Source organism: Aphanomyces invadans (genome assembly GCF_000520115.1).
Source record: "Aphanomyces invadans strain NJM9701 unplaced genomic scaffold supercont1.15, whole genome shotgun sequence".
NCBI lineage: Eukaryota > Oomycota > Saprolegniomycetes > Saprolegniales > Verrucalvaceae > Aphanomyces > Aphanomyces invadans.
In genome coordinates this window covers 1,123,330-1,141,727 of record NW_008580160.1, presented here as the reverse complement: position 1 = coordinate 1,141,727, position 18,398 = coordinate 1,123,330, and the positions used below count along the sequence as shown (strand labels likewise).

Sequence of the window (18,398 nt, the reverse complement as noted above, 5' to 3'; positions counted from 1 at the left end):
GCCAACTGGGACGTTGGCCACGAAGCGTACACCGAGTTTTACATTTACCAAGTCGAGTGGTGTGTGACCATCCATGACATGAGGCAGTGACGGGATCGGTAGGGTGATCGGCAGCAAGACGAGAAACGACGGGTACATTCGATGGAGCTTGGACGGGTCGCCTCTGTTCGAGATCCCGGCGGCGTCTTTGACGAGTCCGCCGCAACGGCCCGCGGGGTCGAATGCGTCCAAAAACCCCGTCAAGGTCATGGTCGAGGAGCCCATGTACGTCATCTTGAACGTCGCCCTCGCCAAAGCATGGGGTGCGTCGTCATCGTAGTCGTTTGGTGGGATTTTGACCGGGAGTGTTGTCTAGGCGCGACTCCGCCCAACATTGACATCGGGCCGTGCCGCGGCAATGCCACGCATCCGCCGCGCCATTCGTGGGCGTACAATCAGTCCAACAACATTTGCGACTCGTTCCCCATGTACATGGAGATCGACTACATCCGCGTCTACCAAGACAAGAGCTCGATGGCGATCGGATGCGACCCTCCCACGCACCCGACCAAGGAGTGGATCGACGGCCATCTCACGTGGTACACGGACGATCGGAACCCGATGGTGCCCGTCGCTGGCCGCGCAACGTGCAACAAGGACGACGATTGCACGATGGACAACGCGATGGCGCCGCCGACGGGACGCTGCAGCAACCGCCGATGCGAGTGCGTCAAGGGCTACGGCGGCCCACGATGCACGAAACTCATGAACTTTGACGTGGCGTCGAAATCGTCGTTTGGACCGTCGACCATCTACCCCGTGCTGCTGCTGTTGGTGTGCATCGCTGGCGTCGCGTACATGCGGGTCCGCCGCATGAGGTGGTTGACGCGAGCGACCGTGATTGCCGAAGCCACGGCCGCCTCGACATTCATGCCGCTCGCATCCTATAAACCTGCCCACGAATATGACGACGACGACGACGGGCCGACGACGCCTGTTGTCGCGGGGATTCGGAGGTACTATGGCCCCGCGCATCCCACTTCCGTGGGTGTGCATGCCCCGTCCATGGCCTAATGGAACCAACAAGGCAAAGCGTACCTAGTCGACGGATGGAGCCTCGAAGATGCTGGCGCTGCTTCATCCAACCTGTCATAGAATTATATATTTACGAACGAACGACTCTGTAGACGGACAGCTGTCCTGGTTGCGTCACCAACCTCAGCATCGTACCCTGACGTTCCTGGACTCGCGGACGGCAGCAGCCTACGCTACACAAAATCCGCGATGGCCGCGCCGCTTGCTCGGCGGCGTCGCTCGTGTCCGTCCAGGTGCACCACCATGTTCAGTTTTCTTCTGGCCACCGCCACCCTGTTGAACGGTCCTTTCTAAGATGCCACTATTGCATTCTATATACTTTATATAGTTGAGCAATATCCTTGTTTGTGTATGGCAATGCTGACAAAGAGTCATGCCAAGGTAGTCGAAAATACACAAATATTTGTATGCAAAACAGCTTCTTACAAACGTCATATTAAACGTTCGGCAACTGCGATCTTGGCGTCGGTTCGACTCGATCGAACAAGAGAAAGACGGCTGCTGCCACGTGCCCGAGCGTCCTCGCACACGGACTCGAGCCGCCAAACGTTCCCACGTCGCGACCTTGGACGACAACCGTGGCTAGATCTCGACGAGCTTGGTGGTTGCAATGGATCAGTATCCCGTCCTCAAGCGCATGGCGGATGCCATCTACGGCGAAGTTCTCCTCTGTCGCGACTCTGCCACGTTTGATATCGTTGCTGTCAAGAAGATTCACATGCACCGAGCAGTCCAGCGCCTCTCGGGCGTCAACACGAACGCGGTATTGCATGAAGACGTTCGCTTTGAGCTCGAGGTGAACCATCGCGTCCAGCTTGCAGGAGGCCACCCGCACATCTGCCGCCTTCGCCACGACTTCACCTACGACCATCTTGACGCTACGTCCAAAGTGCCCCAACCGATTTTAGCCATGGTGTTCGACTACTGTCCCCACGGTGAGCTCCTCACGACGCTGTCGGAAGCCAAGCAATTCCCGGAAATGGTCGCGTTGCGATACGTCGCTCAAATCGGTCAAGCCATCGACTTTTTACACCACCTGCACATCGCCCATCGGGACATTTCGCTGGAAAACATCCTCTTGGACGGGAACTACCGCGCCAAGCTGTGCGACTTTGGCCTCGCGTGCGACGTCCACACCGTCCAGACGAGCCCGGTGGGTAAACTCCTGTACATGGCCCCCGAAGTCCTCGCCGGCGAGGAGTACTCGCCCAGCCAAGCAGATATGTGGTCTCTTGGGGTAGCTCTCTTCACGATGGTCGTGGGGCATTATCCCTTTCACGAAGCCTCAATGCACGATCCGTTCTACAACGTGCACGCTCGTGTCGGCGTGGCTTGTTTGCTGCGAACGCACAGCGTTGGGTACTTGAGTGTCGAGCTGCAAAATTTGCTGGCCAAACTGCTTCACGTGAATCCACGCGAACGGTTGCAATGCCACCAAGTCCTAGCCCATCCGCTCATTGAGCCGTTCGTGGACGACGACTTCGACACAACGTCGTTCTCGACTGTATCTCTGGACAACGACAGCCGCGTCGTTGTCGACTCGCCCAAGTCGGACACGGCAGGAAACGTGCATGAGCCGCACAAGTACCAAGGCAGCCACATTCGACTCAAGAAATCTCCACCAAGTCAAGCGTTCAATTCGCCGGGAAAGCCAGTACCCCCTGTCATTCCGGCCGACATGGACTCGCTTCAACTCGACGAGAAGCTGCTCGCAGTCCCGCTCCATCGATCAACTCACACCGCGCTATCCCAGTCGTCTGTCGGTCCCAGCACCAAGGGTTCGTTCAAGCTCTTCTGGAAGCAAAAGGTCCAGGCATGGCGACACCGATGGCGGGGCAAGGTGTAACGCCAATGTGTAACTGGTAACGATATGTAACGGCTACGGGTGTGCACAGTTCCCATCCACGACCAACGAGCGATTTTCTCTCACACACAGTGCAGCATGCACAAGCCGTCGTCCAAAGGCGGAGGGGCTCCGCCATGGACGAGGGCGTGTGAGCTTGGCGCGTGCGCCTCGTTTGCGGCGTCCGTGATCCGCTGCGGCAACACCGTCGATCTCCTTCGGAAGGACAAGCTCCAGGCCATGGTCGTCGAGGTACATGCAGTGTACATCTCTCGGACCTCGTCAATTCGTGTCTCGCACGGTTGGGTAGCCGTGTGGCTGTGGTGGCGCACTCATTCCAAACGTGTAGCTGACTGTGCATGATTGCATCTGTAGGCGCATCACCGAGGGCTCACCAGCACGCTGACATGTATGCACGATGTTGGGGACGTTGCCGACCTCCACGTGCGCCATGGCGGGGCCACGTGGGAGCTAGAAGGCACGATCAATGAAACACTTCTCACCGACCTCTTCGAGCTCGACCGGCGGCTGCTCGGTCAACCGAGCGCGATGTGTGTTTGCACTGCCACCAAGGCCATGGTCGTCGCCAAGATCGACCGAAAGATCCTGCTGTATGTCTGCCCCGGGAAAATCAAAGTCGTGAAAGGCATGGACGAGTTGCTGGAAAAGGTCGTGGACGAAACAGGCAGTGGCGACGACATGGCGTACACGTTGAGTGTGCTGTTTTCCACGCCGCCGGGACACCATCCAGTACGCGATACCATCGCGACGATAGCACTGCCAGACCAAGGTGTCCACAAGGACATCTCTCGTCCCGTTGGCGAAATCGCGCAGAATTGCCCCGCCCCCGACTTGACGCTAGCCGTGCCGGAATGCAATCGATGGACAGGGCACCCAAGCAACCAAGATGACGACGTTGTGCCATCGTCATTGCCCAAGCTGGGGCGACCACCCACCACGACGCCAACGCCTGTCGAAGTACACAGTCCGATGAAAAGCGTCCAGTTGAAGCACGGCCATAAAGACAACCAGGACCACCACCACCAACCAGCGGAATCCCCGGCGCGATCTGCGCTGCTTTCGGCGGATCTCTCGTTGCAACGCTCCCTACGACCGTCGGTAGACCCGCAGCACATCGATTCGACCGGTCGAATTGCCATCGCTCCAGACGTACATGGACGTGCAGCGACCCCATTGAAGCTGACGCCCGAGCAGTGTCCTGCCGCTCTGAGTCCTTCCGTCGAGGCTTTACAGAATCGTACTGCTCCATCGACCCACGCAAGCGATCCAACTCGGTCGAGCTTTGTTCTACCAGACCCCGAGTCGACGGTCTGTGGTCGGCCGTCATTGTCTCCGCTGCGCACGAATGCGCTCAAGGACTGTGCCGCAGCATTACCGAGTCCATTGAGTGCAGCCACCCAAGTCGGCGATTCCAACTCGCACCACACTCGGGACAACTCTGTCCATTCGTCTCCACCCGCCGCCTCCCCGCCAAAGCCAGTGCTGATTGCCACTGCGACGTCTCCGCTCCGCCATGCCGTTCGTTATCACCTTCCTGCGCTGAAAGTTGTGTCCCACGCGGCGTTGCTCGCCACTATTCCAGCTTCGTACAAGTCCAAGCTGGGCGAGGTAACGATCAACTGAATGCCTCAACGTGGTTGTGTTTCGGTTTACAGTCGCGTGGGGTGGGCGTAGGGCGTGTGGTGGCAGCTGGAAGATCACGCGAGGCGAGTCGAGCGCCGCGGCGGGCGGCCCCGTGCGGCGAGTGTCTGCAGCCAGAGCGCTGCCGATAGTTGGACTCTGCATGTCCCACCAGCCTTTTGTTTGTGTGAATTTGCGTCGACGCCTCGGTCCCGAGATGGCCGACAAAGGTTGTGCCATCAAGGCAGCCAGGACAAGTCGACGATTCCGTCGCCCGTGCCGCAACATCGTCGAGCAACGGCCAGCAAAGACAGCTCCACCCACCTGGACACGAACTCGCTTCACGTGGCGAGAGAACGAGTGCCGGACGACGACGTGGGCTCAAATCCAGTCCTAGCCCGTGTTGACCAAGTCCCAACGTCAGCGACGCCATACACTGGGCACAGCACGATGCCACCACCGACGCCGCGGAATCGAGCGCAGCACACTGACGCAGCCCAGGGTGAATCACGCCACGAAGCGTCGACGACGAGTTCGCCTAGCTGGTGTCAGCAGCTCTCCACTCTGCACGACGGGCTGTCAACACCACAGAATCCATCGCTCGCACTCGCACAATTTCCTGAACCATTTGAGGTTGGAGCAGAAGGAGGCACTTCTCCTGTGGACTCGGACCGATCGCTGTTGGTCAGGCAGTCACCGGGACGTTCCAGCAGCCACGTCCGGCAGGTTTCCTTCAACGGCATCCAAGTCACAACCGAAGCGGACGTTGAAAGTCCATGCGCACGGGGCGAATGCGCCGGTGCAGCCGAAAGGACGACGTCCGACCCTAGCGACTCTGTGGACACAGGAGCCGTCGCCCATTGTACGTCAGGCCCTTGGATGATCTCCGAGATCCCCAATGCAACCGCAGACCTTTCCTCGATGCGCCTCTCCGTCGAAAACGCTCACGACCCTCGGTTGGTCCAAGTCCTCGGACCAGCGCACGATGCTCCATTGTCGTCGCAGCCAGCACAACCTGCCCACACAGCTTCGAGTGCAAAGTGGCGAGCGCAGGTCGATTCCAGTGAACTAGTTGTACCGACGCAGCCCAAGCCTTGTGACCAGCTGCAACTTTCCATCCAGACGCCTTCCAAACCAGCGGAACAACCGTACAGGAGCGTCAGAAAGGTTGGCGGCGCCAGTAGCGCCCCCACTCTGTCGCCTCGAGGAAGCCCTGCAGCACGGCACGACCGCAAGGACAGATCACCCCCAGCGCGGCATCGGGATGTCGTCATCCATGCGCAAGGTTCCCCAGAGAGCTCGACATCCACCTGCGAAAGGGATTCTCTCGACTCTTTGGATGACTTCGCGGACACAGCGGCCCATCGCGCTACGTGGAGCAGTCGAGAAGTCGTTCCGGCAGAGGTTCGAGTGAAAGCGTCGCTTGCCCCAACGACTCCTGCACCCTCCATTGGGCACACATCTTCACGCCACAAGGCACCAGCTCCACCGATGCCCCCTCGGTCACCCCCAAAGGCAAACCCTCGAGCTCCACCACCGGAGGCGTTTGCCAACGAACAACAACAGCCATTGATATCTGCGGCGACAACTGCATCCTCGACACCACGCCCCGATTCGCCGACAGCGTACATGCCAACATTCATGCGCGATCACCCGTGGATGTCGTCAACTCGATCCACCGGTCGAGCCCCGCCTCTTGAACGTCCACCCAACACCGTCCAGGAGTGTGCCCGCGGCGCCGCCAAGGGCATTTCTTCAGTCGTAAAACCACCCACGGCCATGGATATTTACTTGCGGTCTCAGCAACAGCAGCACGAGCAACGCGTCAACTCAGTGTCCGATCCTTGGCGGTCGGGTCAAGCCATTCCATCTTCTCCTCGACCCGGCAATAGTCACGATCGATTCGAATCCCGTGGCGGTCACGACCAAGCAGTCGAAACAATTCCTCGGGTTGAAAATGAGGGCGACAAGTGGGCGGTGCCGTCGGCGATACCGCCAACTCAACGACGACCACCGTCTCCACTCACAACTACACCGTCTCCACTCACAACTACACTGGTCGTCCCGCACGAGGAAAATTCGCCGCCACCGACGCCGCCACCTAGTCCGCCACCGAAACCACAATCCATGTTTGTACGTGTTGTGGACACACCAAAGGATCGCGCGGCCAGGTTGATGGAGCTTCGCGAGAAAAAACTCAAGCAGCTGCAAGATCGCAAGGACTTCGCGGCGGGGAAACCATCAAAAGACGTCGAGCCGTCACCACCACAAGGTCCTCTTTCTGTCGGACCGTCTGCAACGAATGCCAAGCCGGTCGTCGGTCAGTTCCTCAAACCAACGTCGAACCGTCAGCTGATTCAAAACGCCCTTGAGACCAATCTGTTGGCCGGTACAGCGTGCGATGCCGAGCGAGCGCGAGTTGTGCAAGCTCTTCTCGACCATACCGCCGACAACTTTGTTGTGACGTTCAAAGGCAGCGTTCAAGAGATGAAGATGACGTTCAAAGGATTGTATGCGCTCGAGAAGGAGTACGTGCATAAGATCTACGGCCAGGGGCCGGCGCAGCTTCAGCCAGCCATGGTTAAGCAGTTCTTTCGGTACAACTCGGGCAAGAAAGCGTTCCTGCCGGTGTCCACGCGGTCATTCACGATCAAGACGGACGGCGCCGCGCTCGCGGACGACTGCTTTCGGAAGAAGAAGATGGATCTGTTTTGAGGCATAATGTACGATTACATTTTGTACGTTGCACGTTCATGTCGTACATTATGATGTACGATGCCGGTTCAACCCACCAAGCAAACATGGGCAAGAAGCGTGCGCTGGCCGAGGCGGCGGCGGAACCACCGCCGGACGAAGAATCCAAACGAGCGAAGGCAAGCAGGCGAATGAAAGCAACGGCCAGGACGACGACGGTGATGTGGAAGACTCGGTCTACATATCAGTGGAGCTCACGGACTTCGCGGATTATCCTATCTTGGACAAGCATGACGCATTGGAGATCGAGAACCTTGACAGCGACCGACCCATTTTACGCATTGGAGAGTATGTTCTGTATGGCACGTACGAGGATGCTCTTGGGACGGACCTTTACTACGACATGCCGCCGTTGTCCGAGTCCACCACGGATGCCGCTGCGGCAACATGTGTGTATGCCGGGTCCGCGACGAAGCGCCTCAAGTTTGTCATCGACCCCAACGAAAAGCGGCAATTCCTGCGGAAGCCCTCTAAAGTTTAACTCTCGACATTGTATGCATCGAACTCTCGTCGTGTGCGCTTTTTGCAGTTCTGTAAAGTTGTACGTGTACTGGTAGATGTGGTGTGCCTCGACCACCTTTACATCCTTGTCCCCGCGGCGGCGTCGGCATGCACTTGCCTGTATCATTCTTTCATTATCTCGGCCATGGTGCAGCTCAAGCATGAACCTCTTCTTGCGCCGCTACGAAGCGTCTCACCAGCCACGACGGCGCCGCCGCCACTTACAGCATGCCTGGTTCACGACGGAGAATCCGAGACAGACATCAACTGGCTGGACATTCCGGACAAACTCTTCGACATTGACTTGCCACCATTCTTCTTTGAACAACTCATGGCGGTCCCCGTTCCTCTCGCACCGGTGCTGGCGCCCCCATCCGCTGCGCCACCCTCGGCAACACCATTGAACGGGCAACCCACACGACTATCGAATCGGCCACCCAAGCCCCGCCGCCCCAAGTGCGCAGTCGACGGGTGCGACCAACGCGTGCGATCCCGAGGAGTGTGCAAGCAGCATGGCGGTGGAAGATTGTGTCGCATCCCCGAGTGCCAGAACTCTGCAGTCGGACGTGAGTATTGTGTCAGCCATGGTGGAGGCAAGAGCTGCTTACACCCCAACTGCGCCAAAGCCGCTCAAGTTGGAGGGTATTGCAAGGCCCATGGCGGCGGGTCGCGCTGCCAGGTCGAAGGCTGCAAAAAGAGCAGCCAAACGAACGGTCGGTGTCGATATCACGGTGGCGGCAAGCGGTGCGGCGCGCCGGGGTGCTCCAAAGGCGCCCAGCGGCTGGGCCTCTGCGCTGCGCATGGAGGGTACCATCTCTGCCAGCATGCGTCTGGATGCCCCCGAAAAGATCGTGGCGGTGGCTTCTGCGAAAGTCATCGTCGCGAGTTGGAGTGCTCCCGAGCCGGGTGCAAGCGGCTGCGCAAGGCCCAAGGGCTATGCACAACTCACCTTCGCATCGGGGACCAGCACGACTTGATTGCGTTGCTGGATGACCTGATCGATATTCCAAACGAACGATAACATTCCATCACAACGATGTCTCGTTCTTCATGCGCCAGCAGCCCCTCCCTTCCACTGCACGTTGTGGACGTACCAGATGCGCCGATCGGCCAAGATCGTTGGAGGGGGTCAAAATCGCCGTCGATTCCAATCGTGACGCTCTCGGATCGTGTGCAATTCCAGGGCGTCCGGTGTGTGGCGATGCCTGTGCAAGCAGTCGCTTCGCCACGCCGTCGGGCACGGTCCCTAGCTCGGCACGTCGACGCGACCCATGCCGCCAAACTCCTCCAAAACTCAACGCGGTTCATTTTTTCAGTTGCACGATCGAGTCGACCGATCGATAATGCAATTATTGCATGGTAAAGTCCTGAATCTCCATGTTGACCAGGACGAAGAGCGCTTCCCGCATGAGTTTGCGAGATGGGTACAGCGGCAGGAGGATCCGATTGAAGCACGTCTGGACTTTGGGCATTGCTCCCTTTGTGTACGGCACGCCCCGCAACGTGAACGGACACAGGTTGCCGTCGTGGCCGGTGAGGGCCTTGAACCCTTGCAGCGGGACGCGGGCGCTCCCCGTCGTAAACTGCAAGAGCTTGGCGCGGTCGTGCTGGTGCATGTCCCGCTCGACCACGTCCCAGAACCATGCCAGCGCCGGACTTGCAGTCAAGTTGGCGGTCACCACCGTTTCGAACTGCCACTCGACCACATTGATGTCGGTCGTGCCGCACAGGACGAGCTCGAGCTCCTTGTAGTCAAAGTTTGCAATGACGACGGGGTCGACGACGTCATAAAACCCCCGAACGACGTGCTCGAGCGGCGTCCGCACCGAATCAAACAGCCAGTACCGCACCAAGCACGCCACGTACTCGGCTTGGTTGGCACTTGTGACGGCAACGTCGGCGCCTCCGGCGACGAGCTCGACACTGCGGCCATCCGGCAGCGTCCACGTAAAGTCCAAATCAAGTGCCTCGATGCAGTCGGTGTCGCGCACGAACAACAGCGACTTGTACGTCATCTCGTCAATGTACCGGACATCGTGGATCGATAGCGGGGTTCCAAGCAGCGCCTTGAACAGCGGCGCCGTCAGCGACAGCGGCAGGACTTGTCCATCGATGATCGCCCGCGCCAGGAACCGCCCGAGCGCGAGAAAGTGGGTCGGGTCCGCAACCAGCGGGTTCAAGCCAAGCATGCGATTCGCGTGGACGACAAACAACTCGTGGTCCAGGAACGCGTGCGCCATGAGCGAGTACCACTCGCGTTGGATGCCGCCCGCGTCGACGCCGTCTTCGCCGAGAAACTTGATTTTGGTCTTGGAGGCGAAGCTTTCTGGTCGGATCAGCAGCAGCGCTTCCAGTGACTCGGTCCAGAGCGCGTCTCGATGGAGATTGAATTTTGTCGTTGTCATGACCGTGTGTGTGAAATAGATCAACATGGTCGCTAACTTTTCTTGGAACGGAATCGCTCGGGGGCTGCCCGACTCGTCGGGCTCATTAAACCACGTCAACGGGAGCACCGACCCGTCGACTGCCACGGAGGCGCATTCTCGCGTCAATCGCTGCCACGTCAGCGCCACCTGACGCCGGTCACAGCGATCCGAGGTACTCTCCATGTTCATGACCGCGCCATCCTCGTGGGCTGGCTGGACGGCGGCGCCAATCACGTAAAACGTGGTATTGTCGTGAAAGACGTGGCTCGACCGCTGCGTCCACATGGGTCGTTGGTCGTACTTGTTGAGCACCCGGCTCCACGCGTTGCGAGCCCTACGCTCCCAGCGCCACGTGCGTCAAGAGGAAGGAGCCCAGGTCGGAGAAGGGCGGCGATCGTACCACGCACTGTGCTGCACTGCATTGAGCTGGTCGTGTGACTCGAACGCGATGCCGCGCGTGGTTTCACAGAGACGGCACCCATCTTTGTCGGACGCGTTCTCAAAGGCGCAAATGTTGCATCGCCAGAGGTGCTCCGATCTACGAGAAGGTTGCAGTACGCGCCGAGAGAGAACAAAATAACGTACTTGCCATCCAAGTCTTGGCGGCGCCGTCCTATCCTACAACGAATAGGCCGTCGTGAGTGTCGCGAGGGGGCGAGTGGGAGCGCCCGTACTCGATGAAGTCGGCATGCACGAAATTAGGGGTAGCAGGCGGCGTGTTTTCCGAAGGGCAGTACTTGTAGCACCATGCCATGCATGCTACAAATACCCCGAATCCCAGCGCGATCAAGATAGTCGTCGGCACGCCCGACGAGCTGTCTGAGGTGCGCGATGGAAAGGTTATGGAGGGGCGTGTCGTCAAGGGGTGCAATAACTCGGCTGCCCGACGGCCGGGCCTAGCCGTTTTGGAGCGATTGGACATGGCGGCGTCCAACGACTTCAAGTAGCACGTGCCCGTCCCGGCCACGCCATTCTTCATCCACACCGAGTCGTTGTACCACACCCATGCTGCGCATCCATACCAGTTGGCGCAATCGCTACAACATGCTTCGGCCCGCGATTGAAACGTCGACCCCAGGTCGACCGAGTAGTAGTATGTGTAGTCTGTGTTGTCCAAGATAGGGCCGCACTGGTCGGAGCGGTGGACATAGCCCACGCGCTTGCCAAACGCTCGAGATGGCTTGCCTGACGTCGAACTCTTCAACCAGCACGTTCCATTCGTCCACACAAGCAGGACGCAAGCATTTGTGTCAAAGCAGTCCTTGCAACAGTCTTCCGCTCGAACTTGGGTCGTCGAGCGAATGTCATAGCCGTCGTAGTCCATGTCTTCCTCTATGGCGGAGCATTCGTAGGCGATTGACACTGACACCAGTAGCGCAATCGTCATCGCAGCCGTCCACTGCATCGTCATAAAGCTGAAAGTCAACTGTCCATGCGCACGTCCGTGGCGTCACGCGCCACCGAGTGTCATACGGTTGCATGAACTCAGACGATACCCGGTAAAAAGGTAAAACGTAAGGGTAATGGCCGGCAACGAGGCTACGTTGTCAACACTCGTGGAAACGCATTCCAACGTGCAGACGGGATACCGGCCCGCTCTCCCAGCTCTGGACGTTGAAATCCAGAACATGCGGGCTGAGGCCAACAGACTGCACCATGGACTGACATGTATTGCTACGGCGGGCTCCCTCATGCAGTGATGATCCTGTGATTGCCTGTCAATTGACGGCGTTAACCGACCGGTTGCCGTTGAATCATTTACCCTACGTTTTACCGTTTCACCGAGAGATTCGTAACATCGAGTGGATTCCAAGAATCCCACGCATCCTGGGGGCCAATGCGGCGTTCATTATCCGGATTATGCGAGCGTATCCGGACTGATCGGGTCGCGGGGTTTCGGGGTTCATCTCGCGATGTGGGGAATCGATAGCACGTCCATAATTGGCCCGCGCCAGGAATCTCAAGTTTGGACTTGACAGATTCAATTTGACACGTGCGTTGGAAGGGCAGCGGAGGGGGTACAGATACTATGGTGGAGACGTCACCATTCTCCACGGTTCATGTACGTAGCGTCATGCTTGCTTTGCCGCCCCGCAGTCCCCCGCCCCTCTGTCATCCCCCATCCATCGATGGACTCCACTTGTCCGAGTTGTTGCATCCACGGCGCTAGCCGCGTCCTGTCCATGCATCCCTTGCAAGGCGCCGTCAACGAACAGCAACGAATGCGAATTATTCCAGGGTGAAAACTCCGTGAATCGCACCACCAGCGTCACGGCACGTAGTACTTGGTAACCTGGCCAATTGGTACGACCGTGGTTGTATTTGAACGACGCGACGTTCCATTTCGAGTTTGTTCAGGTGCAGTTGGACGTTGCGTTTTGCTGGAATGGTCAAGAAGAAAGGGAGTCCAGGATACAATGTCGCGACGATTTGGGCCGGTGTGGCCATGGCACCGTTCTCCAACGACGAGAGGTGAGCGAGGATTTCGACTTCTCGCTTGCGACGGTGGGCGATGTACACCTCGATGGCATCCATGGCGTTCGAAAGAACTGGACCGTGACCGGGGTACAGCGTAGTCGACGCCTGTGACTTGAGCAACTCCAAGGATTCCATGTACTCGGTCAAGTTCTGGAATGTGCATGTCCCTTCGCCAACGATGCAGTCGCCCGTGAAGATGGCGACCAGATTGGTTGCATCGTCGTACAGGGTGAAGCATACATGATCGTTGGTATGTCCGGGGGTTCGAAGCACGCCAATGGAAGCGCCTTCCGTTTGGATGGTCTTGTTCAAAACACAAAGCACATGCAAGTCTTGCATGTGGAATTGGTCCTGGACAAATGTGTTGGAGACGTGGGCAGAACATTCGCACACTGACGCCGTTCCAGTTGACGAGTACGTGAGCAGTTTCCACATTTTCGCGTTGGGAAACGCAGTTTGAAGCGCCCAACACCCCCCGACATGGTCAAAGTGGCCGTGGGTAAGCAGGATGTCCGAGAACCCGTCAATGTCGAAGCGACGCATCGTCGCAACGAGGAGGTCCATGTAAGCCTTTGACCCGTCCCCCGTGTCGATTAACACGCGCTGCTTTCCTGTCCCAACAATATATGTATTCGTGCCTTGCAGAGTCATGCGGCCAGGGTTCAGCCCCAGCACACGGATGACATTCGGCGCCAGTTGCTCCACCGTGTTCAACTTGGACAATGAGCTGGGTGTTCCAGAATAGCGGACGATCCAAGACGTGGCAAGGGCAAGCAGTCGCACGATGGCATTGATCCTTGACGCGGCTGCATTGATCTGATGGCGGAAGGCGTACAACGAGGCAACACTGCCAAGGGTCGCCGCCACAAGTACTGTCGTGGTCGACATCCTTCGACGAAGTTTCACGAACTTGATGACATTCGGTATCCGGATAGCGTACGGATACACCTCATATCCGGATGTCGTCCCAGAGACTTTCCGGATAATATTTGAAATCTAGAAGCAGGGGCTGTGGGGCCAGCACGAAAATCACCAAAGATGGCACGCATGCCGCAGCGAGAGCGCAAGAACCAGGCCAAGGAAGAAGCGGCGCCGTACAAAAAGGGCGGAAGAAAAGGCGCGAATAAGGGGGATGGAAAGGACGGCAACAACGGCACAAGAGGTGGGCGTGGCAAAGGCCGAGGACTTGGAAAGGGTCGAGGTAGCCGTGGCGAGAAGAAGAAACCCACAACTGCCGACGACTTGGACGCTGACATGGACAAGTACTGGGGAAAGAGCTCAGAGCACGCTCAAAAGAAACTGGATGGCGATATGGATGACTACTGGAAGAAGAAGGGCGAAGCAGTGGTCGAATCCAGCGCCGAAGGCGACGCGGCAACACCTACAACCAATGCAGATGCCGACAAGGTGGAATAAGACTCGCGCGACGGCCCTTTGGAATCTTGCTCCGACTTCAACAACCCTCGTGACTTTGGCCCGTGGAGATACACAAACAATACATTTCCCCCCACCTTAATCGTATGTCGCGTTCCACCCGTCAAGTTTCGTGGGAGGCGTGTCAAGAGTCGGGCGCGTGGTTGGCTTCCCCCTTCCGATCTTGTGGCGAGCCGCGACCAATGGTTTGTTGCTGCCTCCATGAAACTCGTAGGTCCTCCCACCTCCCAACGACCTAGTGGGTGCACGATTGCTGGACGCTGCCGCCCCCCCGCCTACCAGGACGGCAAAGGCCCTCCTCTGGACCTTGAATTTGCCAGCGTGGTGCCCTCTAATGCAAACACGTGAGTTCATTCTTGCTTGGATGTGTGTCATCGGAAGATCGTTGAGACGGCAAGTGACCACAATTACCACCAATGTACGAACGTCATTTGAAATCACGGGCAATGATTGGTGAAAAAGAGGGAATTTTGAAGCACTTTGGGGTGCTTACGTGGGAGCTCGGTCGTGTAACAAGCACAAATCAATTGGCGCGAGTTCTTCGTCGCAGGCGCCACTTGATCAAGGTGCGTTGCCCGTCCGGCGTGATTCCATGCACGCCAATACGTTGTCCATAAGTCTTGATCGTACACACATGCCTGAACGGATCGTTCCACCGCCGACCGCACAAGCATCGTCGTTCCACGGCACGTCGTTGTTGGCACCAAGATCTCGTCCACTTGCGCGATTCCTCCACACAGAATGCAACGACCAACTCTTTTGCCCGCAATATATGCGGTAAGCGTCCCTCAAGTGCCCTACGAGTCCGGCATAGGAGGGACTCACGTGTCGTATGTCGTCGCCACAGGAACAACAAAGCGACCGGGCACAAGGTAAGTCATGACGCATGGCCTTGGTGACATCCTCGTGGTCGTAGAACTTGAGATGCTTCCCTCATTGCTGCAAAGGACATAAATCGAGGTCGTACTGCGGCTCGTCGTTGACCGTGGCGTGTACAGACGCATCGTGCGAATACGTGTTTGGTCGGTTCGAATTGGAGCATCCCGCACCAAAATCCGACGACGTCGGCGGGTCGTCGGACATTCTGGATGGCATCGATGTGGGGGACATTCGGCGTCTACGTGACTTTCGAGCGGTCGTCAAATCGAAAACGAACCCGTTGGCATCGTGGATGCAAGGCGTCGAGCTCGCGAAATCCGTCGACCACGTTGACGACGCACTCAAGTTGTTTGAGCTCAACGAAAACCGCATCTCGTGGCATTACGGCTACGTGTCGAATCGTTTTTCCACGGATGCAACCCATGTGTTTCGAGTACTGGGCACCAGGCACGTCAACAACGCTCATGGATAATCGATCGTAGGTGTACTGCTTCAAGCGATGCTCGCTCGAAAACGACGACCTTGAATGCCTTGCCCAAGTTGCATCGATGCCATTTCGTCTCGTTTCAAGTCGACAAGTTCGAAAGGAAGCTCAATCGTCCGCGCCGGCCATCTTGTCGTTGGTTGATCTCGACAACATTCCCGACGACCGGTTCGCGTACATGCATCGTGCCACGAATCTGTCAACGCTTCAAACCGTGCTCGCAAAAATTGGAGAGTTCGAGCGAACAAGTCTCGGCATCACTTTCTCCACACTCACGTTTCGGCGCAATGCCACGCAAAACGACTACGTCCGGTTTCAATCGCTCTTCAAAGAAGAATCGGACGTTGACGATGCCAAAATTGCGGTCTCCCTTCTCGTAAACCTGGTGGATCGTGTCATGCAGGCCGGATTTGTCGTGAAGATCCAGCACATCTTGACAGCACTGGCGTCATGTGTCGCCAATGCATCCAAGCTTAACCAGGCCTACGGCGGGTTTATCCAAATGCTCGAGGCGCAGGTGCACACGTTTGTGGACAGGACACTCCTGGGTCTAACGTCCGAATCCAATCTGTCGCCGCCTGCCTTGGTGGAGCACCTCGTCCAATTCCTCAAAGCACGGCTGCCACTGTCATGCTTCATCAGCAGCGAAGACTTGGAAAATGGTGCGGCGGCTGCCTTGACGGGTTTGACAGGACTTGCCTTATCGAACGGACAATCGATGCGTGGAATGCACGAAGAGCCTCCCTACTTCGTTGCACTTGTGGCACAATTGCGACTGAAATTCCAGCAATCTTTGCTTCAGCGAACTCCGTTATCGATAGTGGGGCATCAGGGTGGCAAACATCAGCACGGCAAATGGCGTCGAGTTGACTCCCAGCGGCCACAAATTCAAATGTTTGTCATTCGCGAATATGCGTTTTCCATTTCTCAGCGGATTGAGGTCCTGTCAAGTGACAGCGAGATTCAGGTAAGTGATGTCGACACTTGGTGGTGGATGCATGCTGAATGTTGTACCAGATTTTCTTGCCCGACAGTGTCATTCCAGTGTGGACGACTTTCGAACTATCAAGGAAGCCAATGCGTCCGTCTCCAGGCCACATGGGGGTATCATCTCATGTGGGCATGAACGGTCGAACAGCCACCGCGTACGTGGCATGGCGTGAAGGCAGTCGCATCACGATTCAAACGTACCTGTGGCCGATGCGTTCAACGCTTACGCGTATTCGGCTTACGCGTCACATTCAGATGGACACGAGTCGCCCGGGAACGACCGATCGCCTCATGATCATCAATGAAATGGAGCAAGCGAATTACGACCCCATTGTTCCCCCCGTTGACGCGGACATTCAAGCACAGCTCAGCTACCCCGCAACGTACTTTCCCATGCGAACTTACACAGAGTACTATGAGAAAGACGTGACGAAGAAGCGAAAAGTCATAACATAGAAATGTCTTGCCCGATACCGTCGCCGTCGGGTGGACACGGCGCAAGACTTCGATATTGGAATAGCGGGACAATTCTCTCGTTGCAGTCTTCATGATGTCGACATTGTCGTGCTTGGTCCCGACGCACCACCGACCTATTCAACAGGGCGCAAGTTCGAAAATGACCAAATTGCGCGCGAAAAGTCCCATCCCGTGTATACTGCGTTCCATATTAGGAAAATGGAAATCGGCGCTACTTGCAGGTTTGGCCACGACCGAGTCCACGAGAAGCCCAACTTCTCCATCCGCGCCAGGGCGGCTGAGCTGTGCGTATTATGTATGCACGTCGCAACGTAATGTACGTACGTGTGCAGGTATTCTTCAAAGTGCCGATGTTGCCGACACAATGGAGTAACAATGAGCGGCCTTTGGGCGCAAGGCACGTGCGTGATTCAGCACAGCGGTTTTCATGGACACACGATGAGAGATCTATCCTCAGCATGGCAGCCCACTACGAAAGACGGATACGAGGTGGTAATATAACGTAGATTTCCATGTAGTTCTTAAGTTTCATGCACGTGATCATCGCATCTAACTTCGCTGACGGCGCTTGCGATCATTGTCTTTATTTTCAGCATTCTTCAAAAGGACGACGAGAATGCGCACAAAGATCGACACGAAGTCGAGGAACAGGTCCAATGAATGCAACACAAAGTCGCGGTCGCCGAGACTTGCTTTCTCGATGATCATTTGAGTGTCCAGCAAAACGTAGCCGCAGAAGATGAGCAATCCCGCGTACAATTCCACCGTGTACACCGCCGACGACCGGACGAAAATGTTGACGAGCTGGATGAGGGATAAGCACAAGATTGCAGACGAAATCGCCGAATAGAGGAAGAAGTAGCTGCGTCGCTTTTCCAGCATGGCACTACCCGTGAAGCATGCGAAAATGACTGATGTCCCAAACCTGTAAAGCCAATCGTAAGTATGCCGACTCAATCATCATGGGGAAGCTTACAAGGCCGTAGCGACGAGCATTGGGTTCACATCGAGAGCGATCGAGACAAGAGGGCCAGTGTTGACCCCGGTCGCAAACGCAATGGCGTAGAGTACACTCAACCGCTTAGGCGTGTCGTTGATATGGATGAAGTGGAGATAAAAGAGCAGCCCAATTACCCCCAGCCCAGACAACGCGCCAGCAAGAGTGAACTTGATGTCGGCAACCACGCCGATTGCTGCGACGAGGAGTGTCGTGGCAAGGGTCGTATAGACGTTGACCAAGTGCTTCTGCACAGCAGCACTGATGTCATTGGTCTTGAGGAGTGCCGCAAAGTCGAATGCGCGGTTCGAGAACCGGTCCGCCATGCTCTGGAACGTGGTCATCTTGCTTGTGCGTGTAAAAATGGCAAATGGCAACTCACGGAATATTTGGGTCAGGGTGCAATACAATTTCTGGTAT

The 18,398-nt window shown here is 56.9% G+C and overlaps 10 protein-coding genes across 11 annotated transcripts in view; 7 read left to right on the top strand and 3 right to left on the bottom strand.

Annotated features, from left to right (window-relative positions):
* Window positions 1-1,053, top strand: part of H310_07904 (hypothetical protein) — a gene marked incomplete at its 3' end in the record, with an annotated part of 2,594 nt that extends 1,541 nt beyond the window's left edge. The window contains exons 4-5 of the mRNA XM_008873423.1: window positions 103-302; window positions 356-1,053. Of these exons, the coding sequence (XP_008871645.1) occupies window positions 103-302; window positions 356-1,053 (898 nt within the window). The remainder of the gene's footprint in view (window positions 1-102; window positions 303-355) is intronic.
* A 479-nt stretch (window positions 1,054-1,532) lies between these two features.
* H310_07903 (serine/threonine protein kinase) lies at window positions 1,533-2,975 on the top strand. The gene has a single exon (XM_008873422.1). It carries the CDS (start codon window positions 1,685-1,687, stop codon window positions 2,918-2,920), a length of 1,236 nt encoding a protein of 411 aa, XP_008871644.1. The 5' UTR covers window positions 1,533-1,684; the 3' UTR covers window positions 2,921-2,975.
* Window position 2,976: 1 nt separating this feature from the next.
* H310_07902 (hypothetical protein) lies at window positions 2,977-7,273 on the top strand (the record flags this gene model as incomplete). Its single annotated transcript, XM_008873421.1, has 3 exons — window positions 2,977-3,169; window positions 3,293-4,546; window positions 4,613-7,273. Exons 1-3 carry the CDS (start codon window positions 3,017-3,019, stop codon window positions 7,271-7,273), a joined length of 4,068 nt encoding a protein of 1,355 aa, XP_008871643.1. The 5' UTR covers window positions 2,977-3,016.
* A 38-nt stretch (window positions 7,274-7,311) lies between these two features.
* On the top strand, window positions 7,312-7,793 carry H310_07901 (hypothetical protein; the record flags this gene model as incomplete). The annotated part of the gene is made up of 2 exons (XM_008873420.1): window positions 7,312-7,328; window positions 7,415-7,793. 2 exons carry the CDS (start codon window positions 7,312-7,314, stop codon window positions 7,791-7,793), a joined length of 396 nt encoding a protein of 131 aa, XP_008871642.1.
* A 165-nt stretch (window positions 7,794-7,958) lies between these two features.
* On the top strand, window positions 7,959-8,834 carry H310_07900 (hypothetical protein; the record flags this gene model as incomplete). The annotated part of the gene is made up of 1 exon (XM_008873419.1): window positions 7,959-8,834. One exon carries the CDS (start codon window positions 7,959-7,961, stop codon window positions 8,832-8,834), a length of 876 nt encoding a protein of 291 aa, XP_008871641.1.
* Window positions 8,835-9,106: 272 nt separating this feature from the next.
* On the bottom strand, window positions 9,107-11,709 carry H310_07899 (hypothetical protein). Its single transcript, XM_008873418.1, has 4 exons — window positions 10,914-11,709; window positions 10,825-10,857; window positions 10,640-10,777; window positions 9,107-10,573 (listed from the first exon to the last, which is right to left on the bottom strand). The coding sequence occupies exons 1-4, from the start codon at window positions 11,648-11,650 to the stop codon at window positions 9,163-9,165; spliced, it is 2,319 nt and encodes a 772-aa protein (XP_008871640.1). The 5' UTR covers window positions 11,651-11,709; the 3' UTR covers window positions 9,107-9,162.
* Window positions 11,710-12,446: 737 nt separating this feature from the next.
* Window positions 12,447-13,610, bottom strand: H310_07898 (hypothetical protein). The gene has a single exon (XM_008873417.1). It carries the CDS (start codon window positions 13,603-13,605, stop codon window positions 12,469-12,471), a length of 1,137 nt encoding a protein of 378 aa, XP_008871639.1. The 5' UTR covers window positions 13,606-13,610; the 3' UTR covers window positions 12,447-12,468.
* A 145-nt stretch (window positions 13,611-13,755) lies between these two features.
* H310_07897 (hypothetical protein) lies at window positions 13,756-14,133 on the top strand (the record flags this gene model as incomplete). The annotated part of the gene is made up of 1 exon (XM_008873416.1): window positions 13,756-14,133. The coding sequence occupies one exon, from the start codon at window positions 13,756-13,758 to the stop codon at window positions 14,131-14,133; it is 378 nt and encodes a 125-aa protein (XP_008871638.1).
* A 517-nt stretch (window positions 14,134-14,650) lies between these two features.
* H310_07896 lies at window positions 14,651-17,038 on the top strand. 2 transcript variants are annotated; one of them, XM_008873414.1, is made up of 5 exons: window positions 14,651-14,928; window positions 14,999-15,023; window positions 15,068-15,463; window positions 15,513-16,481; window positions 16,532-17,038. In XM_008873414.1, the coding sequence occupies exons 1-5, from the start codon at window positions 14,744-14,746 to the stop codon at window positions 16,958-16,960; spliced, it is 2,004 nt and encodes a 667-aa protein (XP_008871636.1). In that variant the 5' UTR covers window positions 14,651-14,743; the 3' UTR covers window positions 16,961-17,038. The 2 variants fall into 2 exon arrangements, with proteins under 2 accessions (XP_008871636.1, XP_008871637.1); XM_008873415.1 differs by having other exon boundaries at window positions 14,999-15,463.
* A 433-nt stretch (window positions 17,039-17,471) lies between these two features.
* H310_07895 (hypothetical protein) lies at window positions 17,472-18,378 on the bottom strand. Its single transcript, XM_008873413.1, has 2 exons — window positions 17,958-18,378; window positions 17,472-17,906 (listed from the first exon to the last, which is right to left on the bottom strand). Exons 1-2 carry the CDS (start codon window positions 18,320-18,322, stop codon window positions 17,531-17,533), a joined length of 741 nt encoding a protein of 246 aa, XP_008871635.1. The 5' UTR covers window positions 18,323-18,378; the 3' UTR covers window positions 17,472-17,530.
* Window positions 18,379-18,398: the final 20 nt, after the last annotated feature.